We start from the raw sequence: 27,996 nt of genomic DNA, 5'->3' as shown, positions 1-27,996 counted from the left end.
AGACTCGTATGATCTATCGGGAATAGATCAATTTTTACAACATGATCTATCAGTGATAGACTCTATCATTAATAGAATTTGACAAATTTTGCTATATTTGTAATTTTTTAAAAATGTTGCTATATACTTAATTATTTTGAATTTAATTGTTAAATTTGCAACTATCCCTTTATATTTGTATGAGAAAATTTTTAAATGGATAAATATTAAAAATATTTTGAGAGAATTAATTTATTTAATCAATTGTCTTACTTTTACTCTTAAACGACTAAACCAACCATAATCAGTTCAATAATATGTTAGTTGAAAATCAGCTTCTACTGATTGAAGATCAACTTTACCAACTAATGGTTAAAAAATTATTGATATCTCCAAGCTAGCTTTGATAATAAGAGAAGCTTAATTTAATTAGGACTCGAACTTCCTAAAATTTAGATCAATTAATTAAATTAGGATCCAATTTAATTATTGAGACATTTTTAGATATAACAAAAATTGAAACTCTTTACTAAACACAGTAAAATACTATTAAATTTTTCAAGACCCATTTAAATTTGTTTTTTCTTTTTCTATATATTATAAATAATTTCCGTATATATATTTATTATGTGAGTTATTTGATCATGCTTTAAACAGTATTTCTACCTCTGTCAACTTGTTTTTTAATCAAAGAAAAACAAAAAAAACTAAGAAAAAGACACAATGATTTATTAGCAGACAGTAGACTATAGTTTAGAAGAGTACGCATTCCCAAAAGAAATAAATCACAGCAAAAGAAGCCACACAAATCGAGAAAAGAATCCACTGTTTCCTTTATATCTATTAACGCCTACTACAGTGCCCAAATGTGACATTTCTAGTCAAATCGTGTGTGCTGAATTCATGAAAATGTATAGATATCAAATGAAAAATCTATGTAAACATGGTATACTAATACTTAGACAAATTTATAATGTGGATATGATGCACTCTAACTTTTTAAAGGAAAAAATTGATTCTGATTCAACATTAACGAAGTTGCTCATTGAATATTTATCTAGGAGCTTTACTTTTAGAAAAACCATTTGAGTTCACTTTTTATTTCTTATTTTTCATTTCATTTCTTTTTGTTTTAAAAAAAATATTTTCACATTTAAAAAAGAAAGAAAAGAAAAGAAAAACATAGCATGTATGAAGGAAAAGAGTGTTACTCACAAGTGTAATTTGCAGTTAAGACAGACAGAGGTTCAGAGGGGATGACACCTGATGAAGCGCCCATGCAGAAACAGAGCCAAGTGTCATTTTGATAAATCAAAATGTGTTGCTTTGGATTCTCCATTCCTATTTCCTCATCAATTTGCATAAACCGTTTCCTTCCTTTTTCTCTTTTCTTTCACGTCCCCTGTTTTTTTCCTACTGCACACCTTCAGCCACCCATGGCCACCAGGCCATTTACTCCCTCTTCTCTTTTTCATTTCACCACGTGTATTCCCTTCTTGACAGCTCCATCAAGTTTTCAAAAGCCTTTTTCCTGTTTTAAAATCCCCCATAATTCATGGGTTCTCTTCATTCTTCTTTAATTTTCTTGATTTCAACTTTTTCACTCCTTATTCAATGGCCTCTGTTCTTCGTCTCCGCAAATTGTACTTCGTCAACCCTGTTAAGAGTTCTTCTATGGGGCTTCAATCCATTGAAGCACATAAATCAGATAATAAACGTAATGTCATTGTCGCATATGTGAAGAACTTGATGCAAAAGAAGCAAGACAAGGACGATAAGAAGAAAAGAAACAAGAACATCAACAGGGGCCAATCAAGAGAGTGGAAGTGCTTAGATAACTGCTGTTGGATTATTGGATATATTTGTACATTTTGGTGGTTGATGTTTTTCCTCTACCATTATTTGCCTCTTTCACTACCTGGCTTTCCGGTCATTGATTCTCCGGGCGCTGTTCTAAAGCGAGAAGGCATATCAGGTCGTCACCCAGTCGTTTTAGTGCCCGGGATTGTCACCGGCGGGCTAGAGCTCTGGGATGGCAAGCCCTGCGCCGAGGGCCTGTTTCGAAAGCGCCTGTGGGGTGGGAGTTTCACTGAAACATTGAAAAGGTTAGGAAGTTCCAGACCGATTTTACATTTCTGAAGCTTTGTATTGATTCTGGCAGTACCCATTTGAAAATTTGAATTGAATTTTCCAGACCACTATGCTGGTTGGAGCATCTTTCTCTGGACAATGAAACAGGGCTTGACCCACCAGGCATTCGAGTCCGGCCAGTCGAAGGCCTTGTGGCCGCGGATTACTTCGCCCAAGGCTACTTCGTTTGGGCTGTTCTCATTGAAAATTTGGCTAAAATTGGTTATGACGGAAAGAACTTACACATGGCTGCATATGATTGGAGGATCGCCTTCCAAAATACAGAGGTATGTGACCCAAAACATCCTCTTCTTCAACTTGCAATCAAATATATAACATTCAACACTTCTTTGGGTTTGCCATAGTTGAGTTGAGAAATCACGCAGGTTAGAGACAGAGCCCTGAGCAGATTGAAGAGTAAAATAGAGGTAATGTATGCAACAAATGGAGGGAATAAAGTGGTGGTGGTGCCTCATTCGATGGGGGTTCTGTACTTCCTGCATTTCATGAAGTGGGTGGAAGCACCGCCGCCGATGGGCGGCGGCGGCGGCCTTGGATGGTGTGCCAAGCATATTAAAGCAATCATGAATATTGGTTCTACATTTTTGGGAACTCCAAAGGCAGTCAGTAAAATTCTTTCCGCTGAAGACAGACATGTTGCATTGCTCAGGTTCTCTTCTCTTCTTTTCTTCACTCTAAATATTTTAAGTTTGTTATGTAACCAGTAACCGTACAGTATTTTGTTTGTTTTTAGTGAATAAACGTTGTCGTTATTGCAATTTGTTAGTCTTATTCTGATTTTCTTCTTGACAAGTTTTTTAATCTTCATTTCTCTTTTTTCCATCATCAATCACAATAGTTTGGAGTATTTTGGTTAAAATATTTTATTTTCAGAGTTTTAGATTTATTGATAGCCTTCATTCCAAATTTCACCAACTTTTCTGATCTAAAATTTTCAAGATAGAATGTATTTTTGAAATATATGAGATGGATTTCTTTTTTGTTTTTATTTCTTAAGATGAAAAGAACAAAGAAATATACTACTTTTGTAACTGTGTAAAATCTTGACTGGTAGTGTAAGATTTCTCAGGCTTTGTGAACTATTACAGAAAGGAATTTTCAAATTTAGCTATCAAATATTTATTGAAGACAAAATACAAAGAAGAAAAATGTTATGCAAATGAAGAGATTAACCTGTAAATGACAGACAGAAGTGTTCTTATAGATTCAAGGAGAAATAATGAAATTGGTTTTCTTGGGATTTTACAGAGCTATGACCCCTGGTTTTCTTAAATCTGAAATTCTTGGCTTTCAAACCTTAGAACATTTGTTGCGGGTTTCCCGAACCTGGGACTCGACTGCCTCCTTGTTGCCAAAAGGTGGTGAAACCATCTGGGGTGACTTAGATTGGTCTCCTGAAGATGTTCAGAATTGTGATTTGAAGAAAGTAGATGCACATTCTTTTAGAAACGAAAATGATTCTGATGACAGTGAAAGAAAAAAATGCTTTCAAGAACAGGAGCCAGTGCACTATGGAAGAATAATCTCTTTTAGCAAAGAAGCAGCAACACGACCTTCATCAGAGCTCTCTACACAAAACTTAGAGGTAATTTCCAGCTACTTTCTGTGAATTGGAACTAAATTATTTATTAGGGAAAATGATGAAACTTAGAAGCGATTAATGTATTAGGTAGTCAAAGTAGGACAGTTTTCTGTATATAGTGAGCATAAGATAGTATTCACTAATGAGTGCATCTTTAATAGGAACTTAAGAACTCCGGTGGCTCCAATGATTCGAGCTTCTCTTGTAGCGACGTATGGACTGAATATGATGAGATGAGTAGGGAGAGTATTCGAAAAGTCTCTGAGAATAAAGCTTACACAGTCGAAACTGTTTTCGATCTACTCCGCATTGTGGCTCCAAAAATGATGCAGAGGATGGATAGTCACTTCTCTCATGGGATTGCTGAAGATCTTGATGATCCTAAATACGCTCATCACAAGTACTGGTCAAATCCACTTGAGACAAAGTAAGTATCAGTATAGGTTTTTAGAATTTTCTGATTTCCAGTAAGTATCTTACATCAAGAACATTGTTTTGGAGGTATTATCTGCTAACTTCAAAATTTAGCAATCAAGCAACTTCCCCAATCCATGTCCCTGAGAAACAATAGACATTAGACGCATATTTCCCAACTATCAATTTCATTACTCTTCTACATTGCGGACTCAGTTCATGAAACTCAACATTTTGCAAAACTCGTTTCAGACTCCCAGATGCTCCAGATATGGAGATATATTGTTTATACGGAGTAGGAATCCCTACAGAAAGATCATATATCTATGACTCATCTTATGATAAGTGCAAGAGCATTCCATTCAGGATTGATCTCTCAATCGAGGGAAAAGGGAGTGGCTGTCTGAGAAGCGGGATGTATTTTGTCGATGGTGACGACTCTGTACCGGTAGTGAGCTCAGGTTTCATGTGTGCAAAAGGGTGGAGAAACAAAACACGATTCAACCCATCAGGCAGTCCTACACACGTAAGAGAGTACAGACACAAGGCTCCTGCTAGTCTGCTAGAAGGAAGAGGAGTTGAAAGTAGTGCTCACGTTGATATAATGGGAAATGTTAATCTAATTGAAGACATCTTGAGGGTAGCGGCTGGAGAAGAGATCGGTGGTGATAAGATTTACTCAGATATATTAACATTATCAGAGAGAATAAACCTTAAGCTGTGATTCGGTTTGAGAGCTAAAAGAGAAATTAAAAGGCTTTTAGAGCAGGTGAGCATAAAATGGAGGGTATACAAGAGAGGAAAAGAATTCATACTCTTGGCAATGGAGTTTATGCACCCGGTCTTTTTCATGTGAATAATATTGTGATGTTTGAGGTCTACTATCCAAATATGTCCATTTTCTGTGCCTCTACGATCATATAATCTTTTGAAACATATCTTGGCACAGTGTAAACTAGGAGTTGAATGATATTTTGTCTGTTATTTGTCTTTCGAAAAAAGAACCTGTGCGATCATATAATCAACTTACATTGACAAAGTCTCATTTATTTTAAAGTGACATAGAAAAGAACTTGTGATTTTAGAAATTGTGGTGGGTTTTGCAATTTGGTAGCAGGCTACGTTAATATATGCATGTATAAATTAACAAAAGAAGCCCCATTATTCTCTTCTATAGCTACCTGTGAGGTAGGGGGATACTTTTTTCTCTTCCTTCCCATTTTCTATTTTCCTATTAACTATACTGTGGCCATTGGCAATATTACATCGTATTTAATTTAAAGATTTCAAATGTAAATTATCAAGAAATTGAAAAAAAAACAAAATCAGTCTTAATACAAAGCTTGATTTCATTAACAATTAAGAACTTACTTGACAATGAGATGGAGTTATGACTTGCGAGACAACCTGCAGGTGAATCATTGGATGAGTGGGTATCAAGAAAAGAAACAAAACGGAAACAATTAGATCGCCAAAAATCAAAACGTCAGCAATCCTGAGAGCTGGCCTAATAGTCAATAGTCGCTAATGTAAATAAGCAAACTACCAGTGTTGGCCTGGTCAATATGTAATTTATCTAGGATTTGATTTAATATTCGAAAGATATTTTACAAGTTTCAAAGCTTGATTTGGTAGCCTCAACTGGGTAAAACTAAAATTTAAAAAGGACAATCACCCCAGGTCAAATATATATCCTATATACACGATAAAATATAGTGGGGAGATTTGTACAACCAAAACTGGTGGACTCTACTTCTAAAGTAGACATTACCAGGGAAACACGATAAAGCAATTGAACCAATGGTAATCTAAAAAGTGACCATTTAATTAAGTTTGTTGTTTATCTTGTAATAAATTGTGGGGTTTACCTTTGAATCTGTAATCAAATTGCACAATCTAATTGAGAAAAGAAAGTATTCAACCCACCTTTGTTCAACTTGATTATGTGTAAAAATGCTTTGTTCAACTTCATTATGTGTAAAAATGGTGGGATTTACTACTTTTACCGTTACCTTTTCCGAGTATGATGAATATGTCACATTTATTGTTTCTATTATCATTATGATCAAATGGTAAGGGTGATAGAATCTAAGATCAAAAGCAATTCAATTTTATTTACAATCAAGATTTACATTAACTTTCATAGTTCTTAATAAAAACAAAAACCTTCCTCATAGGTGCTTACCTAAGCGCACAAGAAACCACGAAAATCTTAAGACAAATGAGCATAATAGGGCTGCGGCACTTCCTGATAGAGAAATGGTTAAAAGATATCACTTACCATATTTCGAGTTACTTTCGGTGCACGTAATAAACCTTATACTTCAAGCCTTCTCCTGCAAGATTTTTAAAAAGAACAAATAATAACAATAAATATTTTTTTAAAAAGGCTGCTTCTGGTTCTATGCTTTGTTTATACAAGGAAAATACATATAGTAATAAAATAGCAGTTGGAAAGTAAATAAGGGTACACGATACGAAATCCAAAGGTCAAACATGAAATTTTTAGCATGCATTTACATAATTGCATGTACACATGTCCTCAAGTGAATTTAAATTGGCTCTTCACATTGAGTGGGTGAAAGGAACGGCTGTGAAAACAAGAAATCGGTACTGATAAATGTCACTTATTTATTACACTCTAAGACTTAAATTTGGCTGAAAGCCTGAAATCAACTCATCAAACATTTTGCGGAGGTGAAAGTTTGGGAAATTTAAAACCCTTATATGGGTTACACAATCTGATACATGTTAGATGGGGGTTCAGTGTCAGCTAAAACTTGTGAGGCCTAATGAACATAATTAATACATATCAAGCTGTAAATTATCAGATTTCTTGAACATATAAACTTTTGAAACCAATTATTTCACCCATCCTCACTTCCAAATCTCCCTTTAAAACTGCATGTTCCCAACTTTCATTTTTTCAAACAAACTCATTTGGTGTGACTGATGGATACTACTTGTTTATCTATTTTCTTTCTTCTCCTTGCTCCTGTGATCTCTCTGGCAAATGGTCAGCCCCTGGTTCCAGCATTGTTCACATTCGGGGACTCTGTCCTCGATGTTGGGATCAATAATCATCTTAAAACCCTCATTAAAGCAAACTTCCTCCCTTACGGAAGAGATTTTATAACTCACAAGCCTACGGGAAGATTCTGCAATGGGAAACTTGCCTCAGATTTCACTGGTACTTTGCACCTAGATTTCATTTCACTAACTTATGTTCATAAATAATCAACACATGATCTAATTTCTTTTGTTGCTTATGAATAGCTGAGTACCTAGGATTTACATCTTACCCACAAGCTTACCTCGGTGGAGGAGGAAAGGACCTCCTGATTGGAGCAAGCTTTGCCTCAGCTGCTTCTGGATACCTAGACACAACTGCAGAATTATATGTAATAAATCAAAAACTTCAGTTTTTCTATCTTGGGCACTGCCTTAAAATAACATGTTTAGGCTTGTGGTGTTGTAGAATGCACTTTCCTTTACTCAGCAGCTGGAACACTACAAGGAGTATCAGAACAAAGTAGCTGAGGTTGCTGGAAAATCCAATGCTTCATCTATTATATCTGGTGCCATTTACCTTGTCAGTGCTGGGAGCAATGACTTTCTGCAAAACTATTACATCAATCCTCTACTTTACAAGAAATATACAGTTAGTCAGTTTAGCGAAATCATCATCACCTCCTACATAATTTTCATTCAGGTCTGGCTCTCCATCAATTCCTAAATTGATTCAATTAAAAAGGTGCAACAGATACATATATGAATGTTGTGTAATCAAAATATATGATTTCAGAATCTATATGCATTGGGAGCACGGAGAATTGGAGTAACAACATTGCCACCGCTTGGATGTCTCCCAGCAGCCATAACAGTTTTTGGATCTGATAGCAACGAGTGTGTGGCAAAGCTAAACAATGATGCAGTTGCGTTCAATAGCAAGCTCAATGCCACATCTCAGAGCTTACGAACCAAGCTTTATGGCCTCAATCTGGTTGTCTTGGACTCTTACAAACCTCTCTATGACCTTATCACAAAGCCCGCTGAACATGGTATGCCATTGAGATTTTTTAGAACACAAGGACACGTTGTATTAACCCTTGTTCATGTAAGGTCACGGTTTGCCATTAAGAGTAGTTCAGAGTAAATAAAAATGGCCTGCATCAACTCCAACCTAGGATCTCCATACATATAATATCTTGGATAAAGTAGAATGTAAATCTCATGAAATATCTCACATGGAATCACAAAGGACTGAAAAATCCACATTGATACATCAGAACCCACGATGTGTCACTAACTCATGCATAAAATTACGTAGGTTTCTCTGAGGCAAGGAAGGCCTGCTGTGGCACCGGCTTGCTTGAAACATCATTCCTATGCAATACAGAATCGGTAGGGACATGTGCTAATGCATCTCAATACGTGTTCTGGGATGGATTCCACCCTTCAGAAGCTGCAAACAAGTTCTTAGCTAGTAGTCTGCTAGCCAGTGGCATCTCTCTCATTTCATAAATCATACACCTGGGTGTTTCAAAGTAGTTTCCTGCTATAGGAATTTACTTATTGTGTGGTTGCGTGCTCCACTTTATTGCTTTCTTCTGCAGAGAAATAAAGGCTGAAAGGGAAAACAAGCACAGAGTGTGCTATCTCTTGCTATTCTTCATCTATTAAAGTTGTGTAACATGCTGCTGGTGATAGCCACTTGAAACCTGCTCCTTCTTATATTGACCAACTTCGTATATCTAGGAGGGAAAATAAGTACTCCTTTATGCGTACTTGTGTAAAAACAACTAAACTCCGTGAGAGCAAGAGCTTATGTTGCTATACAATAGAACGACAAAAACACCAGAAATTATGCATCAAACTGAAATAAGGTGCAACTCAAGTATGAAAAAATCAATTTAGTAATAGCCCTAACGTAACAACATACCTAAATTTAATAGATAATGAAAAATTCTCAAAAAGATAGGTGAGGTGGAACCAATAAAAGTAAGCAGTCAATTATTTCATGTGCCAATGGGATGATCATTGAATAATATGTGATTTTAGCTATAATCAATCACAGTACAAAACCTTTGTAGTCCTAAAACCATCTCCAAACTACTTATAAGGCAAGTATTGTATAACCAAACATTTCGCAGGATTTCGGAAGCTGTTGGGACTCTGAGGAGGCTTAGACCAATAATTTATCATCCAACAACAGGCCTGACCTAGTTGCAGTGTACAACCACAAACTGCACATCCATTCAGTAAATATTGTATGGTTTATTACAAATTGGTCCCTAAGTTTTTGGAGAAAGTTAGAATTTAGATCTTATGGTTTTAAAAGTCAAAATTTAGTCCTTAATGTTTGATAAAACCTCTATAAATAGTCTTTATGGTTTGATAAAACCCTCATAAATAGTCCATAAGATTTTAATCAAATCATAGGGACCAAATTCTAATTATAAAGTATAAACCATTGAAACCAAAATCTAACTTTCTCCAAACCACGGAAACCAAATTTTCAAAAACCTAACTGTATTGGCTTTCTTTCAGTTGTTAATGATTCAAAATGATATCCTGGCCTTTGAGTTCCGAATGGAGAGGCTGAAACCAAAAAAAACAAACAAACAAAAGGCACCAACTCAGTATAAAATTTGAAGTGATTAGCGAAAATATTCCTAATTGAAATTCTGCAGCAAAGATCAATTACCATCAACGTGACATACTGAAAGTGGCTAAGAGCAACACTATGGGTTATGGGGTGTGTGTTTCCATCCCTGCTAACTCCCTAGTCGTCCAAGTTGGGAAATAAAAAAACACAGCATTTAAATCAGACATTGCAGAATAAGAGAAGAATTCGTAATGAACATATTGATATAGATCTTACTCAGAGTGTTTAGAGCAACAGGTCAACAATCTATTGACGTCTACATCTTCTAAACAATATTCATCTCTTACATCTGTCCCTTCATCCTTAGAAGCAGTCCAATGATTTAAAATAGAAATTATCCTTCTTAACTAACAGAAGAGTAAAGGACAACACAAAGCTCATTTATGCAAATGATCCATCAAAAATTGAAAATGACTAGCATGCATTGACAAATAATAGGTTAAAACACCATTTTCGTTCTTACACTCTCAATTATCCAATTTTAGTCTCTTTTAATTTCAGTAAAACTTAAATTTAGTATATGTACTTTTGGTAGATCTTCAACTTAATTCTTCAAAATTATTTTTTATGGAAATTAGTTACATAACAATAAACTTTCATGCAAATAAATAAAACCATGTAAATATATTTTCAAAATCTTTTGTTTTAAATCAACAATAAACTAACTACATGGACTAAATTTAAGTTATACTGGAAATCCAGGAACTAACATGAATGAAACCCAAAGTCTAAGAACCAAAAAGATATGTTAATCTAAATGATAATAGGGAAGTCAAACAAACTCAACGGGCAGGATACAGATATACATCTAGAGTTTGATTTTGTGCAGGCAGAGGTCATTCCATCCTCTTCTTTATTTGATTCAGTCATACAGTGGTCTAGAAGATCATCCTCGATGAGATCAGTCTTACTCACGAGTAATGACACATACTCAAACAGCTTTGGTCTGCTCATCACATTTTCTTGAACACGAACCAATATCCTAGCAATGATGCTCCAAACAGCATCACGTGCCTCAAAGTCATCCCCAACAAAAGAGAATATATCAAGTAGACCTTGTAGGAAAGACAGATCTGGATAGATCAAAAGTATCACTCTCCAGGTCCACATAAGATGATTGGCAAACAAAAATCAAACTGATAGTTACCATCAGAAACTTGGTAATAAGAAATACAGCGAACTCAACTTACCCTGAGACATCTCAAAGGCTAGATCAGGTACATCTGACAGAATATTTGCAATCAAAACCACAGCACTGATACAAGAACTGGAAACCTATGGAAAGAAATATGTCCATTTCAAAGATGAAGGTTTCCTTGATCATGGAAGAAAAATATATTTGTAGCAAACCAACAGTGAAGCACCGAACACAGTAGTTTGAAATATGCATCGAATAACAGCTTAAGAAATAAAACTTCAGCATATTCTAGAAACAAATTCAACAACAGGAAAGGAGGTAAATCATACTCAATACGCAGCAAAAAAAATCCACATTTGAGCAACACAATATTTTAGGACAAAAAACGGACACATTTAACAAGTTATGCATGGGTTCACACTGACAAAAGTAAATTAAATAACTCAGGTCTTAATAAATAGAACAAAATATGGAGACGTTAACACTTCCAAGTATAAATACGCCCATCTCTATTACTATAAGGTCACAGCCCTACTCTCTTACTTCAGGTACCTGAACTGTACCTCAAATGCATCTGGCAATTTGACTAGATCACGAACAAGCTGAAAAAGTTCTTTATTTGAACAAAGTTCACGAGAATGCTCTTCATTTCCAGAGAGTGCTTCAACTGCCCGAAGAATGACGTCCAGAATTGAATGCCTGAAATTGAAGTTTGAAAGAACGCTGAAGGACTCAAACGAAGCTTCACCAATCATCGTTTCTTACTAATAGTATCTACAAGCATCACAAACTAAATGTCATATTGGAGCTTCCACGACCATGAAACATATAAAATTCTATGTGCTCTTGGAGAACTTCCCCTACTATTGTGTGTTTGACTTTCTCTTTCCTTCTTTCTTTGATGACCCACTATTTCTGGACCAGCTTAAATTCACCTCACAGTCCAGATCCAACAAATTTCTCTTCCATTAAATTCTTTGGTTATTAGTTGATGCATAAAAATTGCATGAAATTTTCTTCCTACAATACAATGAGTGGTGAAGGAACTCTCAAACTTGGGATCAATTGACTACAAAACATCTTAATGATACTTGGGATGCTAAAGGGGTATGCATGATGATAGATATTTTCTCAACTAAGACAGGGAAAGAGAAGTTCACCGTTCATCCAAACTCAGGAAAGTTTAATACTAATAATGACATCAATATGCCACACAATCAATAAAGAAATAAGGAAGTGTTTTTTGTAAGAAATAAAAACTTGTAGCATTAAATGGCATGAAGATTACAAGTCAATTGCAATTCCTGTACGCAACATGTAATTCTGTGACTAATATCTTTAGACAAAGAGGATTAATACCTTTCAGCTGATCTTTCATTTGTTAATATTTTCATCTCAAAAGAAAAAAGGTTGAACAAAACACTCGACAAACCCAGCTTCATCAAACATGAGAGAAGAACATGAACAATTTCTTGCTGACTTTCAATAATGGTTGATAATAGCCCAACACTCTGATCAAGAAACAAACTACTTCAGGCTTCAGCTATCAGACAAGCTATTAATTTGACATCGCAGTAACATTATGGATGCTATAATTTACAGAGACCTTTTATGTTCTTTGCTTTCACGTGATACAGATTTTGATACCTTTTCAATAAGCTGTGGATTTAAGGTATTCTCAGAAACCCATAAAATACGAGAAAGAACATGCTCAGAATTCAAAGCCTCCGCCCATATGACACATTCGCTGCTTTGAAGACCTGTGTTTAATAACCTGTAAGCAATAATAGACATAAATACATAAAATAATGTGTATATTACAGAACAAGTAGGACCGAAGAAAATTATCCCTACATCTGTCATCGGATATCATTTGAAGGCCTAGGCCATAAAAACTGAAGAAGGCATACCAATTAATGGCAAATATAGGAAACAAAAATTATCCTAAAGAGTCTTAAAATATAGAATGGTGGGCATGAACGTCCACCTTACCAAATAAGACATTGAGAAAACAAAGTTGCATATGATTTTCAATTGGGCATTATATAAATTGATTAGAAAGGCATACTTTTCTATGCTACCTGCAAACTTCACATAAACATTGAGCATCATCTAGAAACAACTGGGACACAATGGTTGTAATTAATCCACTCTTGGCGACTATATGTTTCATGGGAACTTCATGGCAAGCCAGGTTCCCAATGATTCCAAGGCTAATCTCCTGCAGCAAGTACTTGATTAAATGTGAATTTGAAGCAATACTCAACTGATAAGTGATACCCTCAAAATGCCAAAGCCACAATTTATCCATCTCATATAAAAGACAACGATGCAACTTCTAACACATATTGGAAAAGGATTGTTTAAATATGTCATATTGTCACATACCATAACACGCACAGATTGTGAGACCATAAGGTTTGCAGAAAGAACTTCAAGGACAAGGTTTTGAACCTGGGAACATGTAAACGTGTATATTAAATAAATGAAACGGGTTCTATCAGCAGGTGCCAGTAAAATTCGTAATGTCACTATTGCTCGAGTACCCAAAATATTGATGCCATTTGAAAAGCATTTTTTCATTTGCAAGTCAAGGCTATTGAGGGCATAAGGGAAGAAAGAGCACAATAACGATGGTTGGGAAGGTCAATAATGATGAGTATGTTGCTACTGTGTTAAATAATTTTATCAGCCCCCTTCATTTCTTAACAAGACAAGCGGGGAGAACAGAGAGTGTGTGTGGGTGGGGGGACGAAGGAAACTTAAGTACCATAAGTTCTGCTTGAGATCTACTCGCAGAAAGATCCCACAGAATGCAACCATACTCTTCCCAGACCTTTTCTTCTGAGGATGAAATAAGCTGCTCCGATTTGGGACATGCACCTTCATCCTCACCTTCTTTATCAGCAAGTTTACCAGAATCATCCTCAATTTCAATGCCTAGGCATTTACTCACTGTTCCTGAAGAACTAAAGAGTTGATCACCGGATACATACCCATCACCTTCATCCATTTTGTTTACTGAGGTGTCACCGCCGTCATGCCCATTTCCACAAGAATTGCGCGTGTTACTCGCGTTCAATGGCAGAAGTTTTCGTATTAGAGAAATTATATAGCTAGGATCAACCGTCGTTGAGATGTCAAATACCTGCGAAGTAATGTCCATAAGATACTCAATCCACTATCTCGGTGACGAAATGTATCTATCTCAGTTTCTCAATAACAAAACTTCTACAACAACAACCTAACAAACATAAAATCCAGTAACAAAGAAAATCCACCAGCACAGCTGAATGAACAAATGCAGTAACTACCAGGAGTTTCAAGGGAAATTTCAGAGCAATAAATGAACCCATAAAAAGCTAAGCTCAGAGATTTGAATAAAAACCTCATCAAATGGAGCGGAAGGGTGATGAGCAGGTCCATTACAGTCTTTTACAGGTTCAAGGTCCGCGTCCAATTCAGCTTCTATAGGGTCTAAATCTGATCCCACCTCCATAACAAGATATGAAGGTTCAAGAACACGAATAGCGGTCGTCTTCAACCTCGGCTTCCCTCCAAAATTTTCTACCGGGAAACGTCTTCGTAAGGACTGAAATTTCCTCGGCTACTCAGGTTTTCCGGCACTTTGGCCATTTTTCTTTAATCGGGTCGGGTATCTTATAACCATTTGTCCCGCCCGATTATTATTAACTTTTTTTCTTTTCTTTTTAGAACTATGGTTAAAATAACATTTTGGTTTATTTACTTTCAAATTTGTTCGGTTATAGTTTTTTTTACTTTTAAATGTTCACATTTAAACTTTGTAATTTTAGTCAAACTTAAATTTAGTCTTAAATAATCATAATAACTTCTATGCAAAAGAAATACAACTATGAGTATATTTTTTTAAAATTTTATAGTAAAAATGACACTATAAAGTAAGATATTAAATTTAAAATTTATTGAAATGGCTGAAATTGAAGACTCTAACTAAAATGATATTTTAACCTCTTTCAAGTAAACAAGTTTGTAAATTTGTAAATAAATAAAAATGAAGCTAGTTTGTAAAATAGAAATGTCTAATTATGGTTATGTCTTTCTAAAATAATCATTATATATTTTAGCTTGCAAAAAAAAGGCTATTTATATTTTATAAGTATGTAATGCTTTTAACAACTTTAGTAAAGCATCTTTGCTTACTTAATATGATATTTCCCAATTCCCGCCATGTTTAGAAAATTTAAAAATATAACTAATTTAAGCTTTTAGTTCAATAAAATTTACGATAATTTTTCGAAATTTAAATAATAATGACGATGATAAATGTGCGAATACTTTTGATGAGTGTTTGTAGCTTTTCTTTCCTTTTCTTTACCCAATAATAATGATAAATAAGGTATTCCGTAGCAGCTAAAGTTTAATATCTACAAAAAAAGAGGGTCCTATTTGTTAAATTATCAACCATTGTATGAATAAGGAATATTTGAAAACTTTTATATGTTGCTTTAAAACAGCTGTTAAAAATAATTATGAATTGATTATATCTATAACATGACAAAATCATAATTCTAATTAATTAAGATAAGAAAAAAACAAAAATGAAAAATTTGACAAACCATTGAAAATAAATCATTAAAAGCCAATAAGTGCAGATATTTTATCATTTTTTTTTCAATTATCCCGTACGATTAGATTTTCATTATGATTAGACATCTTTCTTTCATTAACGTTTGATGAACATGACATTTAGCATTTGTTTGAATATTGACAATGAAATTTAAATTCACAAAATTTCTTAAAAAAGGAGAGAGAGAGAGCTCCAAATAGTCTCCTCACTGCTAGGGAAGTTTATGAACTGCCAACAAGATCTTGGCCTGTCAAAAACAAAATTCACAATGAATAAACGGGGGGAACAAATCAATAAAAATGAATCCAAGAAGAAGGCCTATTTTTAAAAGTGGAATACGAAGTTAGCTATTTAAAAAAAAAAACAAGTTCTCAAAAGTTCCCTACCTATACTATTTTCAAACAATTTTTTTTAAAATAGAAAAAGAGGCAATAGCCTAATTAATTTACTACAAACCAAAAATGGCAAGAATCTAGCACCAAAAAGATTTACATTTTAAATCTGTTCAAGGTTTCAGGAAGTAGTTCTGATCCAAATCGACCTAGAAACAATGGGAATGGGACGGGAGTTGTAAAAGATAAGCAAGGCATACTCGAAGGCGCCCTTCTGTCAAACCAACAAATGCTCAAAACATTCAGTTGTTCGAAATCACTCAAGAAGGGCCAACGAAAGCTGGTCTACTCCTTCGAAGCAAAACACGATGGCATTCGCATGTAGGACAACACGGATCATGAATGCTTCCAACTCCAACAGAAACCTGACCTGCAAACCAGTATTACATTGCACAACACATATAACCTGAAACGTCGAACATTACATCTCTAGTCACGTCGATTTCGATGATGCCGATTTTGAAGTCCCATCGATAGCTATGTTTCCCATTCCAATCTCCATGGCTTCTCTCTCATCCTTCTCACTTACTTTTGTAGAAGCAGGCTGATCAACCGGCTGATTTTGATGGCTTGATACAGAACACTCAAGATTTCTTGGGACAGAACTCAGCCACGCATGGCTAAGACATTGTGCCGCTGTTGGTCTCTTTTCAGGTGCAAAATCCAATAAAGGAGTAAGAAACTCCGCCATGTCATTAGCATCTTGCTCGCTGAAATCGTACTTCTCAGTCAGTACCTTATTGAGAGGCCAAAAACGCAACTGACGAATATGCCTCAACTCTCCATATCTGTTGAAGTAGTCCCTCGAATACCGACCACCTAATGCAATCTGTGTTGATATATTTTCCACAATAAATAAGATGATAACATATTTGTATTTAACTAAAAGATCAGAGTAGTCAAAGAAGATCAATAGATAACATATACAAGACAGCACGACATATGTAAGTTTGTAACCCTTACCTTCCGAGGCATCACCCCAAGAAGCTCCATCATCAATGCTAAATGGTCCTGTGAAATAAATAAATACCAAAATTAAACTTACGAAGAGAGCATCCATGCAATAAGTTGACGGTCTTAGCACAGTTTTGTTTTGCTGTTTTCTGAACACATATACCCACAATGTTTGGCACGACATGGATATACGTTATTTTTTTAAAATAAGAAACAAATACCATACTGTCTGACTCGTACTATTATTAACCCAACAAATACAAAAGAAGAGGGGTCAGCAAAGCATACATCCTACGAGCACGAATTAATGGAAATACCATTTGCTGAGATGAGATGATATCAAGCCACATTATGGTTTAGAAGATCAGAAAGAAACACATTAAGTTAAAACCAAAATTCATAAAATTATTCAAAAGACAGCCTTAGCAAATTATTCGTTAGGCCTATTCATTGCATAACATAGTCGAAACTGAATCGAGCCTCAACATATAAAAATAAATAAATCATTATGAACTTCTACATTATGTGGTACAAACAGGTGCGCAGAACAACGTTTCAAAGAATCAAATCATACTCATTGTAAACACAAACAACTTTTCAGGATGCTTGTCAGATAACTGAAAATGTGATCATTACTATTGGTATGAACAATGCTTCCAAATAAGAGGTGAGATTGAATTAACAAGCTACAGTTAAGAATTACAGCGTTTAGGAGACACAATAATCATCATAATAATAAAAGAACAAGAACGGTTCTTAACATACCTCATCCCTTTCATAATTGTCACCACTGTGTGGATCAAAAAGAACATCACCAGTGGCCAACTCAAAACAAATGCAAGCAAATGACCACATGTCTGCTGGTGTCGAATATTTAGATCCAAGAATAACCTCAGGACACCTATACTGCCGTGTCTGAATATCATTAGTAAATTGCTTGTATGTCCAACATGCATTCCCAAAATCAACCAACTTGCACTTAAGATCAGCAGCTGCCAGCAGTCTTCGTCTTGTTTCTCGGCTCATTTTCCTCTGACCTTTCTTTCCTGGCCCAGCATCCTTCAAATCATCAGCATTTGTTGTATCAGCATCATTCACAGCACCATCTTTACGCGTTTTGGTTGAACCGCCATTTAATTTAACCCCATTATCTAAATCTTCTGTGCCAGCCCTTGCAGGGTCCTCTTCATCTATGTCTTCTTCAACAGTTTCCTTCTCCAATCGCCCCTGGGCTGCCTTCTTAGCTCGTTTCCTTATCTTCTTTTTCTGGTTCTTGGTAAGGTCCCCATTGTAGCTCTTAACATCATTTGAAGCATCAGAACTAGTCGAAGTTTTATTCTTACTGTTAGGAAGGATGAGAGGATTTCCTGATTTTCTAGGATCTTTAGATGGATCCATCATAGAAGGAAGCAATACATTCTCAGGCTTTAAATCTGTATGTATAATTGAAAGTTTCCGATGCAAGTAATCTAATCCCACTAAAATATGAAAACAAATTTCCTTCACCATGTGTAGAGGAATCCCTCTGTAATCAGCATACTTAATAAGAGTCAATAAGTTGTCCCCAAGGTACTCAAAAACCATACAAACATGCTGCCCGTTTGGGCCAGAGTGCTTGAAATGATCCAAAAGCTTCACAACACACTTCTTGTCTTCTATATCTCCCTCTGCAATCTGCTTAAGAATCTTAATCTCGTCCAATGCAGCTTCAGTGTAATGCTGAGCGCTCTTTTGAACTTTCAAAGCTACGTAACGCTACAAACAATAACATTCTCGTGTTGTTAAATAACTAAATAAAGAATGCAAATAGCAAGTGCTTGGATTGGAACCGTGTAGAGATTACTAAATAGCTGTAAACTGAGCACCTTAAGAAACAGTGAAATAAAGAAAGAACGCTAGCTAAAATTAGTAAGACCTGGACACATAAAGCACAACAGCTACCAACAAAAGTTATCATTGAGAGCAAGAGGTTAAGTTCAAAGCTTCGAATTCGACTCTGAATCTTCAAAAGAAAACATTCCATTGTGACGAGGGCAGGGATATAATCCTTTTCTAGAACGTTACTTCTTGAAAATTAACACAAACAGAATTCTTGTATTGAACTTCTCTTGATTCTAGTAATCAAACTCACAGATCCCACCAACTAATTCTCCAATGTGCACTCAACATTCTCTCAAATATGTCACTTTCCTTCCTAATTTTCACTTCTAACAAAAGAAAAAGAAAAAAAAGAAACTAGAACTCCAAATCCCAACAAAAACCATACCGATTTCTGAGTGTCCCAAGCTAACCACACAGTGGAAAAATGACCCCAACCGAGCTTGCTTTGAACAACATAACAACCATTCTTAAAAGTATCCCCAACACGAACAGCGTGATACCCTCCTCGCCTGTAATCCTCAGTCCCTTCGTCTTCCGATGTGTAATCAGTTTCCTCGCTCCGATCGCCGTTCCGAGCCTCCGCCATTGACAGGACAAGTGAAGATTATAGAAAAAGGTTGTAGGAGAAGAAGAAGAGTAATATCCTTCGTAAAAATGGATATTTCAGAGGTAAATCGGAGAGAAACGATGAGGTAGGGCTTTGGTCGTGCTATGGCGACAACCGCGATTAGGGTTTTATTCGGTGTGTTCTTATTGCCGGGAAAGAGGAAAACGGAGAAATGAATAAGAAGATAGTTTTTTCCCTTTTTTTTCTCTCTCTCTTTTCTACGAAAAGGATTATTATAATAATTCAGTGATCTGATGGATTGGACTGTCGTGAATACAAGTACAATTAATATTTCTTTTTTAATTTTTAGCTTCAAATTTAATCAATCTTATTCATTCTTTATAATTCTTTTATGTAAAATGTCAACATTTATAAGCAAGAGGTTTTTTCAACCGTAATAAACAAAATTCAGGGGTTTTTTTCCAAAATTATTTTGAATGTTTCGAAAACGAAAAATACAAAAATAACTATTGTCAAAACTCGATTAATTGGTTCACACTCAAAAATTGGTCGTACCAAATCTATACGATATTAGTTCTTTAAATTTAATACAAGATCATATCAATATCTAACAGTTTTTTCAATATCGTATACCAAATAAATATCTATACCAACATTTATCAAAATCATAAAGCAAATAACACTTCACAAAAATAATACAAGCTATGATTGATTTAAAAAAAATGTATATAAAAAAAAGTTGGAGAGTAAAAAGAATAAAATTCGTGAATATAAAATAAAAAGGAATAACCAACTTCAAATATCTGGGGAGTGGTAAATATTTTGGTATATTATTACCCAAAATAGAAACTATTTATGTTTACGAAAAAAAATAAATAAAAACCACCGAATAATAATAACTCATTAATTTCTATTAAATAATTTGTCTATTCTGATGTTTTTTTTTTTAATTTCTTTATCCGTTATTATCAAATACTTCCAACACAAATAATGATAATATAGTATATTATCAATTATTGCTATTGGTTTTTTCTTTAATAAACAAATCGCTATCATTTTTTTATTGGAAAAAAACAGGTCAATTTTGTAGTTTAACAATTTATTAAAAATGTAGAAGAGTTTCTTTTAACGAAAATATAATTGTTATTTTGGATATTGCATTTGTTACTCGGAGTATAACAAAATTTGTGAAAATATCTATGAACAAAATAAAATATTTCTAAAATTATTAAATTGACACATTAAATATTAATTTTTTTACTAAACTGCTATTGATGTTTATCGAATGCATTAATATATATTGATAGACATTGATAGAATTTAAAAACCTGTTATATTTCGCTTAGTTAATAGCATATCACTGACTAACTTTAATAGAATATGGTTGAAATGCTAGTTAGTGATCTTAGTTTGCATCAGGAACAGGTCATTGTATACGGTGATGGTTTGAGTACTTCATGTCCAGTTAAAGATCGAGTTCATTACGAGAGAACCAAACACATTGATGTGAGACATCACTTCTTAAGAAGTGAACGAATAATTAAAGTGATGGGACTTAGTATGGTTAATAACCCTACTACTAGTATGTTCACAAAACAAATTCATCATACCACGCTTTGACATTGTTTGAACTTTCTGAATGTTTTGAGTTATCAGTTGTCCTTTGCGAGACACTATAAGGCACAAGAGAGAAGTCTACGTACATATGACACTATTGTTTTATGTTGCATTTTGATAATTCTAATACAATTTGTTAAATATGTTTTTTAGAAAAAGGTAATTCAAATCAAGTTGAAGATTTGTTTGAATTTCCTGAATTCATTATATGGTACTATGAACAACCTAGTACGGTGACATATAAACTCTCTAACCTAGTGGTCGTGTATTAAATTTTGAAATATCCTTTCTAATCAATTTGTTCTCTATTTACCTCTGAAATACAATTTGTTATATTTACAATATTCTGAAAATGTTATCATATAAGTTAATATTTTGAATGTCATTGTTGTATTTACCACTATCATTTTTCTACTCTCACACCTATTGTTATTCTTTTATGTCCTTTGGATGGGCTGCTAACTTATCTTGTGAGTTTGGGCCAACTAAAGATCACAGGCCTACCAAAACCATTACTCCAAAGCTAACCATTTCTCTCTCTCTCATTTTTCCTACTCAACAATAGAATTGGGATAATACATACAAAACCTTCTAAATGATCCAACTACATTTTTAAAAACAAATGTAGATGTTTGACGACGTTTGAATTCTATCTTAACCCTTTTTTAAAAAAGAGATTAAATAATAATGAGATAGGAAAGAAAAAACATTTTTTTCTCACTAATGCCACACAAATCCTTATTTTATTGTTAATGCCTCACTAAATTCATTTTGACGTATTCAACTTTATAATAAAAAGGTTTAAAAGAACACATGAATAACTTAATAAAAATGTAGAATCCAGTCCTCATATCAATTATCAATTTACTTTTTTAAATTATGAATGTAAATGAATTGGGTTAAATCCAAATAAAATTTTCAATCAAACTAAAATCACGTTGAGTTGGGGTTTTTTTTTCTTCGATATATTCTTTAGTAACTTAAAATACTTAAATTTGTCTATTGTAAATTTTAATACAAACAAAATAAAATATAGTTGTTGAATATCAAAATTCAATATATCTATTACAAGCTTGAAAAAAAATTCACTCAATCATAATATTTATAAGTTATAATATAGATTTTAATAATATTAAAAATTCAATCCAACTAAACCAACCTTTAAACCTTTTAAACCTTTTCTATTAGTGTGTATTAATGTTACGGCAATAAAAGTTATACTTTGTAAATATTTTTAAAAATACTTTTGTTTACGATAATTTTAAGAACAATAATAAATAGTCAAGAATGGAGTCGCCTCCAAATTGACCGTGACATTGGAGGGTTTGATTACCAACCAAAAACAAAAAGTATCAATTATTCTCCACCAAACGTCGTCGTTGCTTTGCCTCCAAACTACCTTACTTTACGCCCACCCAGTTTTGATTTTGTATGTTTACATATTAATTTAATTCAAACAAGCATTTTCTTTTCTTAAAATAACAGTTCCAATGTTTTTCTTCTCCTCGTTAACTTAAAAGTTATGACCTCATACTAATTTACTACATTAAAACAGAGGTTGAAAATTCTATACTAAAAATAAGTTCGACTAAAGTTAGTTGTTAACTAAAACAATAATTTTGGTCAATTATGACTATGTTTGTTTTAATAATAGTACCCATGAAGGATGTTGCGTGAATATTTTTCCTTTTTCATAAGATCAAATCTAAACTTTCTCAAAAGGAAAAAAAGAAAAAAAAAAACAAGTTTTGAAAATAAAATCAACAATTAAAGTGAAATTGTTAGGAATAGAAAAAAAAAGAAAAGAAATGAAACTATTTTAGTATATTTGTTTATTTGGGGATAGGTCGTGGAGGGAAAAATGGAGGTGGGGCCATCAACCCTTCTTTAAAAAGAAATAAAATAAAATAAGATTTAGTTTTTTTTTTAATTGCTTTTTTCAATCTCGAGAAAATTCAGTAATACACCCAAACAGACAGAAGTTTGTAACTTTTTTTTTCTTTTCTTTCGCTGTTTACTCTATAAATATTAAGAAAAGTTAATTTAAGTCAAAATTTGAGAACCAGAAAAAGAAGAAAAAGAAAACATTTATTTTTAATTTTGTTTTTATTTTTAGATTGAGTAAAAAGTAAAAAGTTAAATGGTTTGTATATATATATATATATATATATATATATATATATGAACTTAATGGAGATAAATGTGGTGAAAACAACCCAACTTTTAAAATGAATAAAAAAAAAAGACAAAGTAGGTAATAAAAAATCAAAATCGATTTGTGAAAATTGTTAGTAGCACGTTTGTTTTATCTATTAATTTTGGATGAGATCGACCACTAAAATTTCTCTAAAATATTAAAACTTTTAACTTATCGATTGTTATAGGGCTTTCGATGCATCTTGGTAGACAATCAAGATCGAGATTTGAGAAGGTTTGAATATATTTTTTTAAAAAACAAAGAAATTAAATAATATTTGAAAATATTTAAAAAACGGTAGAATCTTGGTCTAATTCTTTACGAAAAAACCTAAAACAACGGATAAGTTAAAAATTTTAATATTTTAGATAAATCTCGGTGGTAGTCAATCTTGTTCGAAAAAAAGTTTTATGAGTTTTAAAATAATGTATTACTTATGAAAATGAAAACCAAAGGTCCAATAAATTCATGAACCAAACAACTAGTAATAGATTTTTTAAATGGATTTGAACTAACCAGGTCTTCATTTTTAATTGGTTTAAGCTTTATTTATTTTGAAACATCTTTAAATAGATAACTGATTGACAAATTTAAATCTTTTAAAAAGTTAGGATAAGTACTATTTTGTAATTTCGAATGAATTGTCATCTACATAATTTCAAAACTCCTATTTGATAAGTTATTTACACTTTTTACAATTTTACACTCATTATCTTTTTTTATTTATTGCTACGAAATTTACTGTTTAACCCATATGCCCTAACTCCGTTTCTAACCCTAATACAAATAGTGCTTCCTATATAAAATGTATGGTTTCATCATTGGTTGAAATAGTGTTGTTTGTAGTTAATTATGGACTACACAATAATTTTCGCTATAACAATAAGGTAACTATTATAGTATTAGATAGTCCTTAACCAAAACAATTTCAAACACAATATAAACTTCAAACACATACTGTTATAATCCAAACTGAAATAATCTAAATTTGACTATATCATTGTCTTAAATCATTACAATTCATCAATTGGTCAATCTAATATTTAAATTTAAATTGTATATTCTAATGAATGCAAACATGAATGGCCCACATGGTAATACTTTAATAAGGCGACTATAAAGATAGGAGAATCAAGAATGTGTGGGAAATAGGAATTGAATCAAAGTTTTCATTTAGTTGCTTGTTTATTTTCTTGACCGATCATCGAAAGTAAAATTTGAAATGATTGAGCATTGGGGTTTGCCAAAGTAGACCGCATAGCATCTTCGGCTGCACATAAGTGTTAACTTTTTAGATTTTTATTTTACTCTATATTTCTTTATTTTCCGATAACATAATAAATTTTTAAAAGAAGATTAATGTTTTTTTCCTCGTATGTGTGTATTATACATAAATACATATATATACATATATATATATGTGTGTGTGTGATCATTTAGTTAATCTCGAACTGCTATGGTCGGTTTGATAAAAATCGGTTGGTTGAATCAATTTAATATTCAAAATACTTTTTGAAGATTTTCAATTTGAAACTTTATGAAACGAACTCTAACCAACCCCATCTTTTTCCAACCAACCAACTTCGATTTAGTCGATTTTTCAGCCTATCATGTTCACTCCTATTATATATCATGGAGGCCATACTTTTAAAATAATAACATTGTTTGAGATTATTTTAGTTAAAAGGTAAATTTTTTTTTTAATGTTAGTATAGTTTAAGCCACCTCGTGTAGGATAACTTTAAATTCGAGTTTAATGTTTCATTTTTGGGTATTGTAAAATAAATATATTTTTAATAATTTTTAGAAGAAAATATATAGTTTGTTATTAGGTTATTTGATTCGGTTGTTATTTGGTTAATGTTAGGCTTTTAGTATTTAAGTTCTAAATTTGATTTCAATATTACAAGTTTTTTCTCTATGGTTTTCAACTTTTAATTTTGAGCTTCGTTTTAATTTGGTATTTAAATTTCAAAACTCATACATTTTAAAATTAATTTATTTTGCTAAATAATAATTTTCTATTTTAAAGTAATTTTATTAATAATTTAAAACATGTGTGAAGTAAAGTTTTCAAATTAATTTGATCGGCAATAATAAAAAAAATAGTAAAAACAATTATGATTCCTTTAACTATTTTAGATGAATTAATGTATATTAATACATGAGTGAAAAATGAAACATCTAGTAAAACGAATGATTTTTTTTTTTTTATTCGGTATTCATAAGTGTTTATAGGTTGGTGATCGATTAAACTCATGACCTCTTCGTTAGATATTGAGACCGTGTCTTCCTTTTTACCACAAGACCAATCCACAATGGTTAAAGAAATGATATTAAAATGGTAGATTTTAAAATGTATAGATCAAATTTGAAGTAAAATCCATACCTAAAAATGAAATTGTAATTGTGTTGAAGTTTATAAAGTAAATCACATAAGATATTTTAGTCATTTTTAATGTTTATTTATATATTCAATTACAAATCATAATTTTTTAAACAATAACTTAGTTTAACTAACATTTTAACTGTACTAATAACTTACAAGATATTTTGTTGAGATTACGTACCCTAAACGACGTAGAAAGTTCAAACCTTGGGTTTCATTTTTTTCTCATTTAATATTTTATAGATAAAACAAATATGGAAGTACTATATCTATATGCACATAATTGTGGATTTAATAATCTCAATATTTCTTAAGAAATAATTTTTAAACAAAATAAACTTATCTCGAAGGATTTTTAAATAACCAGTTTTTTAGAATGCATTTTTTATACTTCTTTTCTTTTTTAAATATTTGTTTATTGTTTTTATTTTCCATTTTTTACTAAGATAATCACTATTGTTTTATGTTCTTGATAAAAAAGAATACAAATATGTTTGATAACACTTTTCTGTTTTCTTAATAAATAAAAAACAAAGAAAAAATTATTAATCTATTTACATAATTTACTTAAATTCATTTGGATAGATTTTGTAGTATTTTGCTATTTTTAAACATGCTCTCATGAATTAAAAGAAAAAACAGTCGCAAAGTTTATGTATGATTTACTGCACGTCCGCTATTAAACATATTATTGCTAAATTTAAATTTTAATTTAAAAAACAAATAATTTACATATTAAAAATTTGAAAACTGAAATATAAATTGATATACTAAGGGATTTTTTAAAATTCAAAATAAACTAATATATAAATAAAGACACACGTGTGATGAATCAACCCCTTCTACCAATTTGCCAAAAGGACATATTGAAAACAAAAGAAGCATAAATACATTAAACAAAAATTACAATTGTTAGCCATTTTATGAATAATAATTTAAGGATATAATAATATTTTAAAAAATTGCAAATATAGCAAAACTATCACTGATAGACTTCGTATGATTTAACATATTTAATCTATCGATAATAGATTTATATCGTCGATAGAATTTGACAAATTTTGCTATATTTACAAATTTTTTAAAATGTTGTTATATGCTTAATTATTTTGAATCTAATTGTTAAATTTACAACTATCTCTACATTAAAAGCAAAACACACGTTTTTTAAATCTTAGAAAAATGGAACAAATTGTCAAATAAGTTCGTTTGTCAAAAGTGAAAGACAGAAACAGAAAACAAGAAATGAGAAGGTTGTGAAACAGATCCTGAATTGATTATTTTGCATAATCAATCTTTTTAACACCAATTTATACTTATAAACTTTAGATACTGTATCAATCTAAATTTTAAACTAACGTATCAATTTAAAACTTGAATTTTAAATATTGTATCTTTTAAACCATAAACTAATAATTGTATCAATTTGAACTTTAATCCTTTAAACCTTCATAAATGTACCAATTTGAACTTGAAATTTTCGCAAGTGAATGCATCAATTTAAACGTTCACAATGTTTTCTTTTGATACACTTATAAAAATATAAAATTTAAACTGATACAATTAATAATTCAAAGTTTAAACTGTTGCAATTCTTAAATTCGTGATGTAAATTGATATCAATATCAAATAACGACTTCCAAAGTTCTGTCAAAATATTCTATTTCAAACTATTAGAATCGTTAAAAAGGACATAATATTTAAACTACTCTTCTCTTATAAAATGTAATATCAATTTATGTTAGTTGAATTATATGATGATGTAAATAATACAAGTACAATTAATCCTTTCAAACTTTACCAAATGTTTAATAAACTCTTTTATTTAGAAGGAAAAAGAAGTTCTTTTTTATTTTTTTAATTATAAAGAGAAGAAAGGCCAATTCTTAGTGAAAACTTAGCAATTAAGAAACAACGACTTGGACCTACTCCTTAAAGAACGCACCTTACCCAAGCCCTACCTTTCTTTTTTCCTTTAACAAAAATATACAAAAAATACAAAATACAAAATACAAACACAGTTCACAACAAATTCAAATGTGTATTTGAATGTAATAACAAAACAACAAAATTATAAACACATAAATTAACGAAAAATAGGCTTTAAATAAAATAAAAATCCTAAACTAAAATAGTAAATCGTACTACAAAACTAGTGATAATTATATCAAGTGAATTCAACTTCGAAATATATATCTTCTTTGGTCTATTTATAAATATATAAACTATGTAATACAATTTCAAGTCTAAAAAAATTAGAACATTTATCTCATTTCGTAACTTCGATCATATCAACTTTACTATTTCATAACGATTATTTTTTTATATTTTTGTACTTGTTTTTAATAAAAGAGGTTTTGAATATACTGTTCCAACGTTGAATTAGTTTTTTCTTTTTCTTGGGAGAATTGGTCTTCATGCTCTTCCCCAGTACTGCCTCCATTATTTGGAAAATTA

General features: G+C 32.2%; 4 protein-coding genes and 1 long non-coding RNA gene across 6 annotated transcripts; 2 read left to right on the top strand and 3 right to left on the bottom strand.

The window, feature by feature from the left end:
- The first annotated feature begins 1,015 nt into the window (after positions 1-1,015).
- Positions 1,016-5,214, top strand: LOC101215610 (putative phospholipid:diacylglycerol acyltransferase 2). Its single transcript, XM_004145779.3, has 6 exons — positions 1,016-2,084; positions 2,174-2,396; positions 2,496-2,779; positions 3,379-3,715; positions 3,874-4,139; positions 4,379-5,214. The coding sequence occupies exons 1-6, from the start codon at positions 1,594-1,596 to the stop codon at positions 4,848-4,850; spliced, it is 2,073 nt and encodes a 690-aa protein (XP_004145827.1). The 5' UTR covers positions 1,016-1,593; the 3' UTR covers positions 4,851-5,214.
- A 1,523-nt stretch (positions 5,215-6,737) lies between these two features.
- Positions 6,738-7,941, bottom strand: LOC116404541. Its single transcript, XR_004217393.1, has 2 exons — positions 7,441-7,941; positions 6,738-7,284 (listed from the first exon to the last, which is right to left on the bottom strand). It is a non-coding gene; the product is annotated as an uncharacterized LOC116404541 (long non-coding RNA).
- On the top strand, positions 7,046-8,933 carry LOC101223200 (GDSL esterase/lipase At5g22810). The gene is made up of 5 exons (XM_004145726.3): positions 7,046-7,316; positions 7,403-7,527; positions 7,605-7,838; positions 7,932-8,187; positions 8,457-8,933. Exons 1-5 carry the CDS (start codon positions 7,079-7,081, stop codon positions 8,648-8,650), a joined length of 1,047 nt encoding a protein of 348 aa, XP_004145774.1. The 5' UTR covers positions 7,046-7,078; the 3' UTR covers positions 8,651-8,933.
- A 182-nt stretch (positions 8,934-9,115) lies between these two features.
- LOC101215373 lies at positions 9,116-14,585 on the bottom strand. The gene is made up of 12 exons (XM_004145778.3): positions 14,321-14,585; positions 13,703-14,080; positions 13,321-13,386; positions 13,014-13,153; positions 12,580-12,706; positions 12,292-12,443; positions 11,496-11,631; positions 10,985-11,069; positions 10,593-10,867; positions 10,011-10,141; positions 9,834-9,911; positions 9,116-9,727 (listed from the first exon to the last, which is right to left on the bottom strand). The coding sequence occupies exons 1-11, from the start codon at positions 14,429-14,431 to the stop codon at positions 9,878-9,880; spliced, it is 1,635 nt and encodes a 544-aa protein (XP_004145826.1). The 5' UTR covers positions 14,432-14,585; the 3' UTR covers positions 9,116-9,727; positions 9,834-9,877.
- A 992-nt stretch (positions 14,586-15,577) lies between these two features.
- LOC101222967 (serine/threonine-protein kinase SRPK) lies at positions 15,578-19,600 on the bottom strand. 2 transcript variants are annotated; one of them, XR_969747.2, is made up of 5 exons: positions 19,154-19,600; positions 17,653-18,642; positions 16,897-16,944; positions 16,134-16,762; positions 15,578-15,788 (listed from the first exon to the last, which is right to left on the bottom strand). XR_969747.2 is itself a non-coding variant. In XM_004145725.3 (4 exons), the coding sequence occupies exons 1-4, from the start codon at positions 19,352-19,354 to the stop codon at positions 16,367-16,369; spliced, it is 1,635 nt and encodes a 544-aa protein (XP_004145773.1). In that variant the 5' UTR covers positions 19,355-19,600; the 3' UTR covers positions 15,863-16,366. The 2 variants fall into 2 exon arrangements, 1 of the variants encoding a protein (XP_004145773.1); XM_004145725.3 differs by lacking the exon at positions 15,578-15,788 and having other exon boundaries at positions 15,863-16,762.
- Positions 19,601-27,996: the final 8,396 nt, after the last annotated feature.

This window comes from Cucumis sativus, chromosome 6 (assembly GCF_000004075.3).
Source record: "Cucumis sativus cultivar 9930 chromosome 6, Cucumber_9930_V3, whole genome shotgun sequence".
Lineage (NCBI taxonomy): Eukaryota > Viridiplantae > Streptophyta > Magnoliopsida > Cucurbitales > Cucurbitaceae > Cucumis > Cucumis sativus.
Note: the sequence above shows the minus strand (reverse complement) of the source record. Positions and strands in the feature narration are given on the sequence as shown.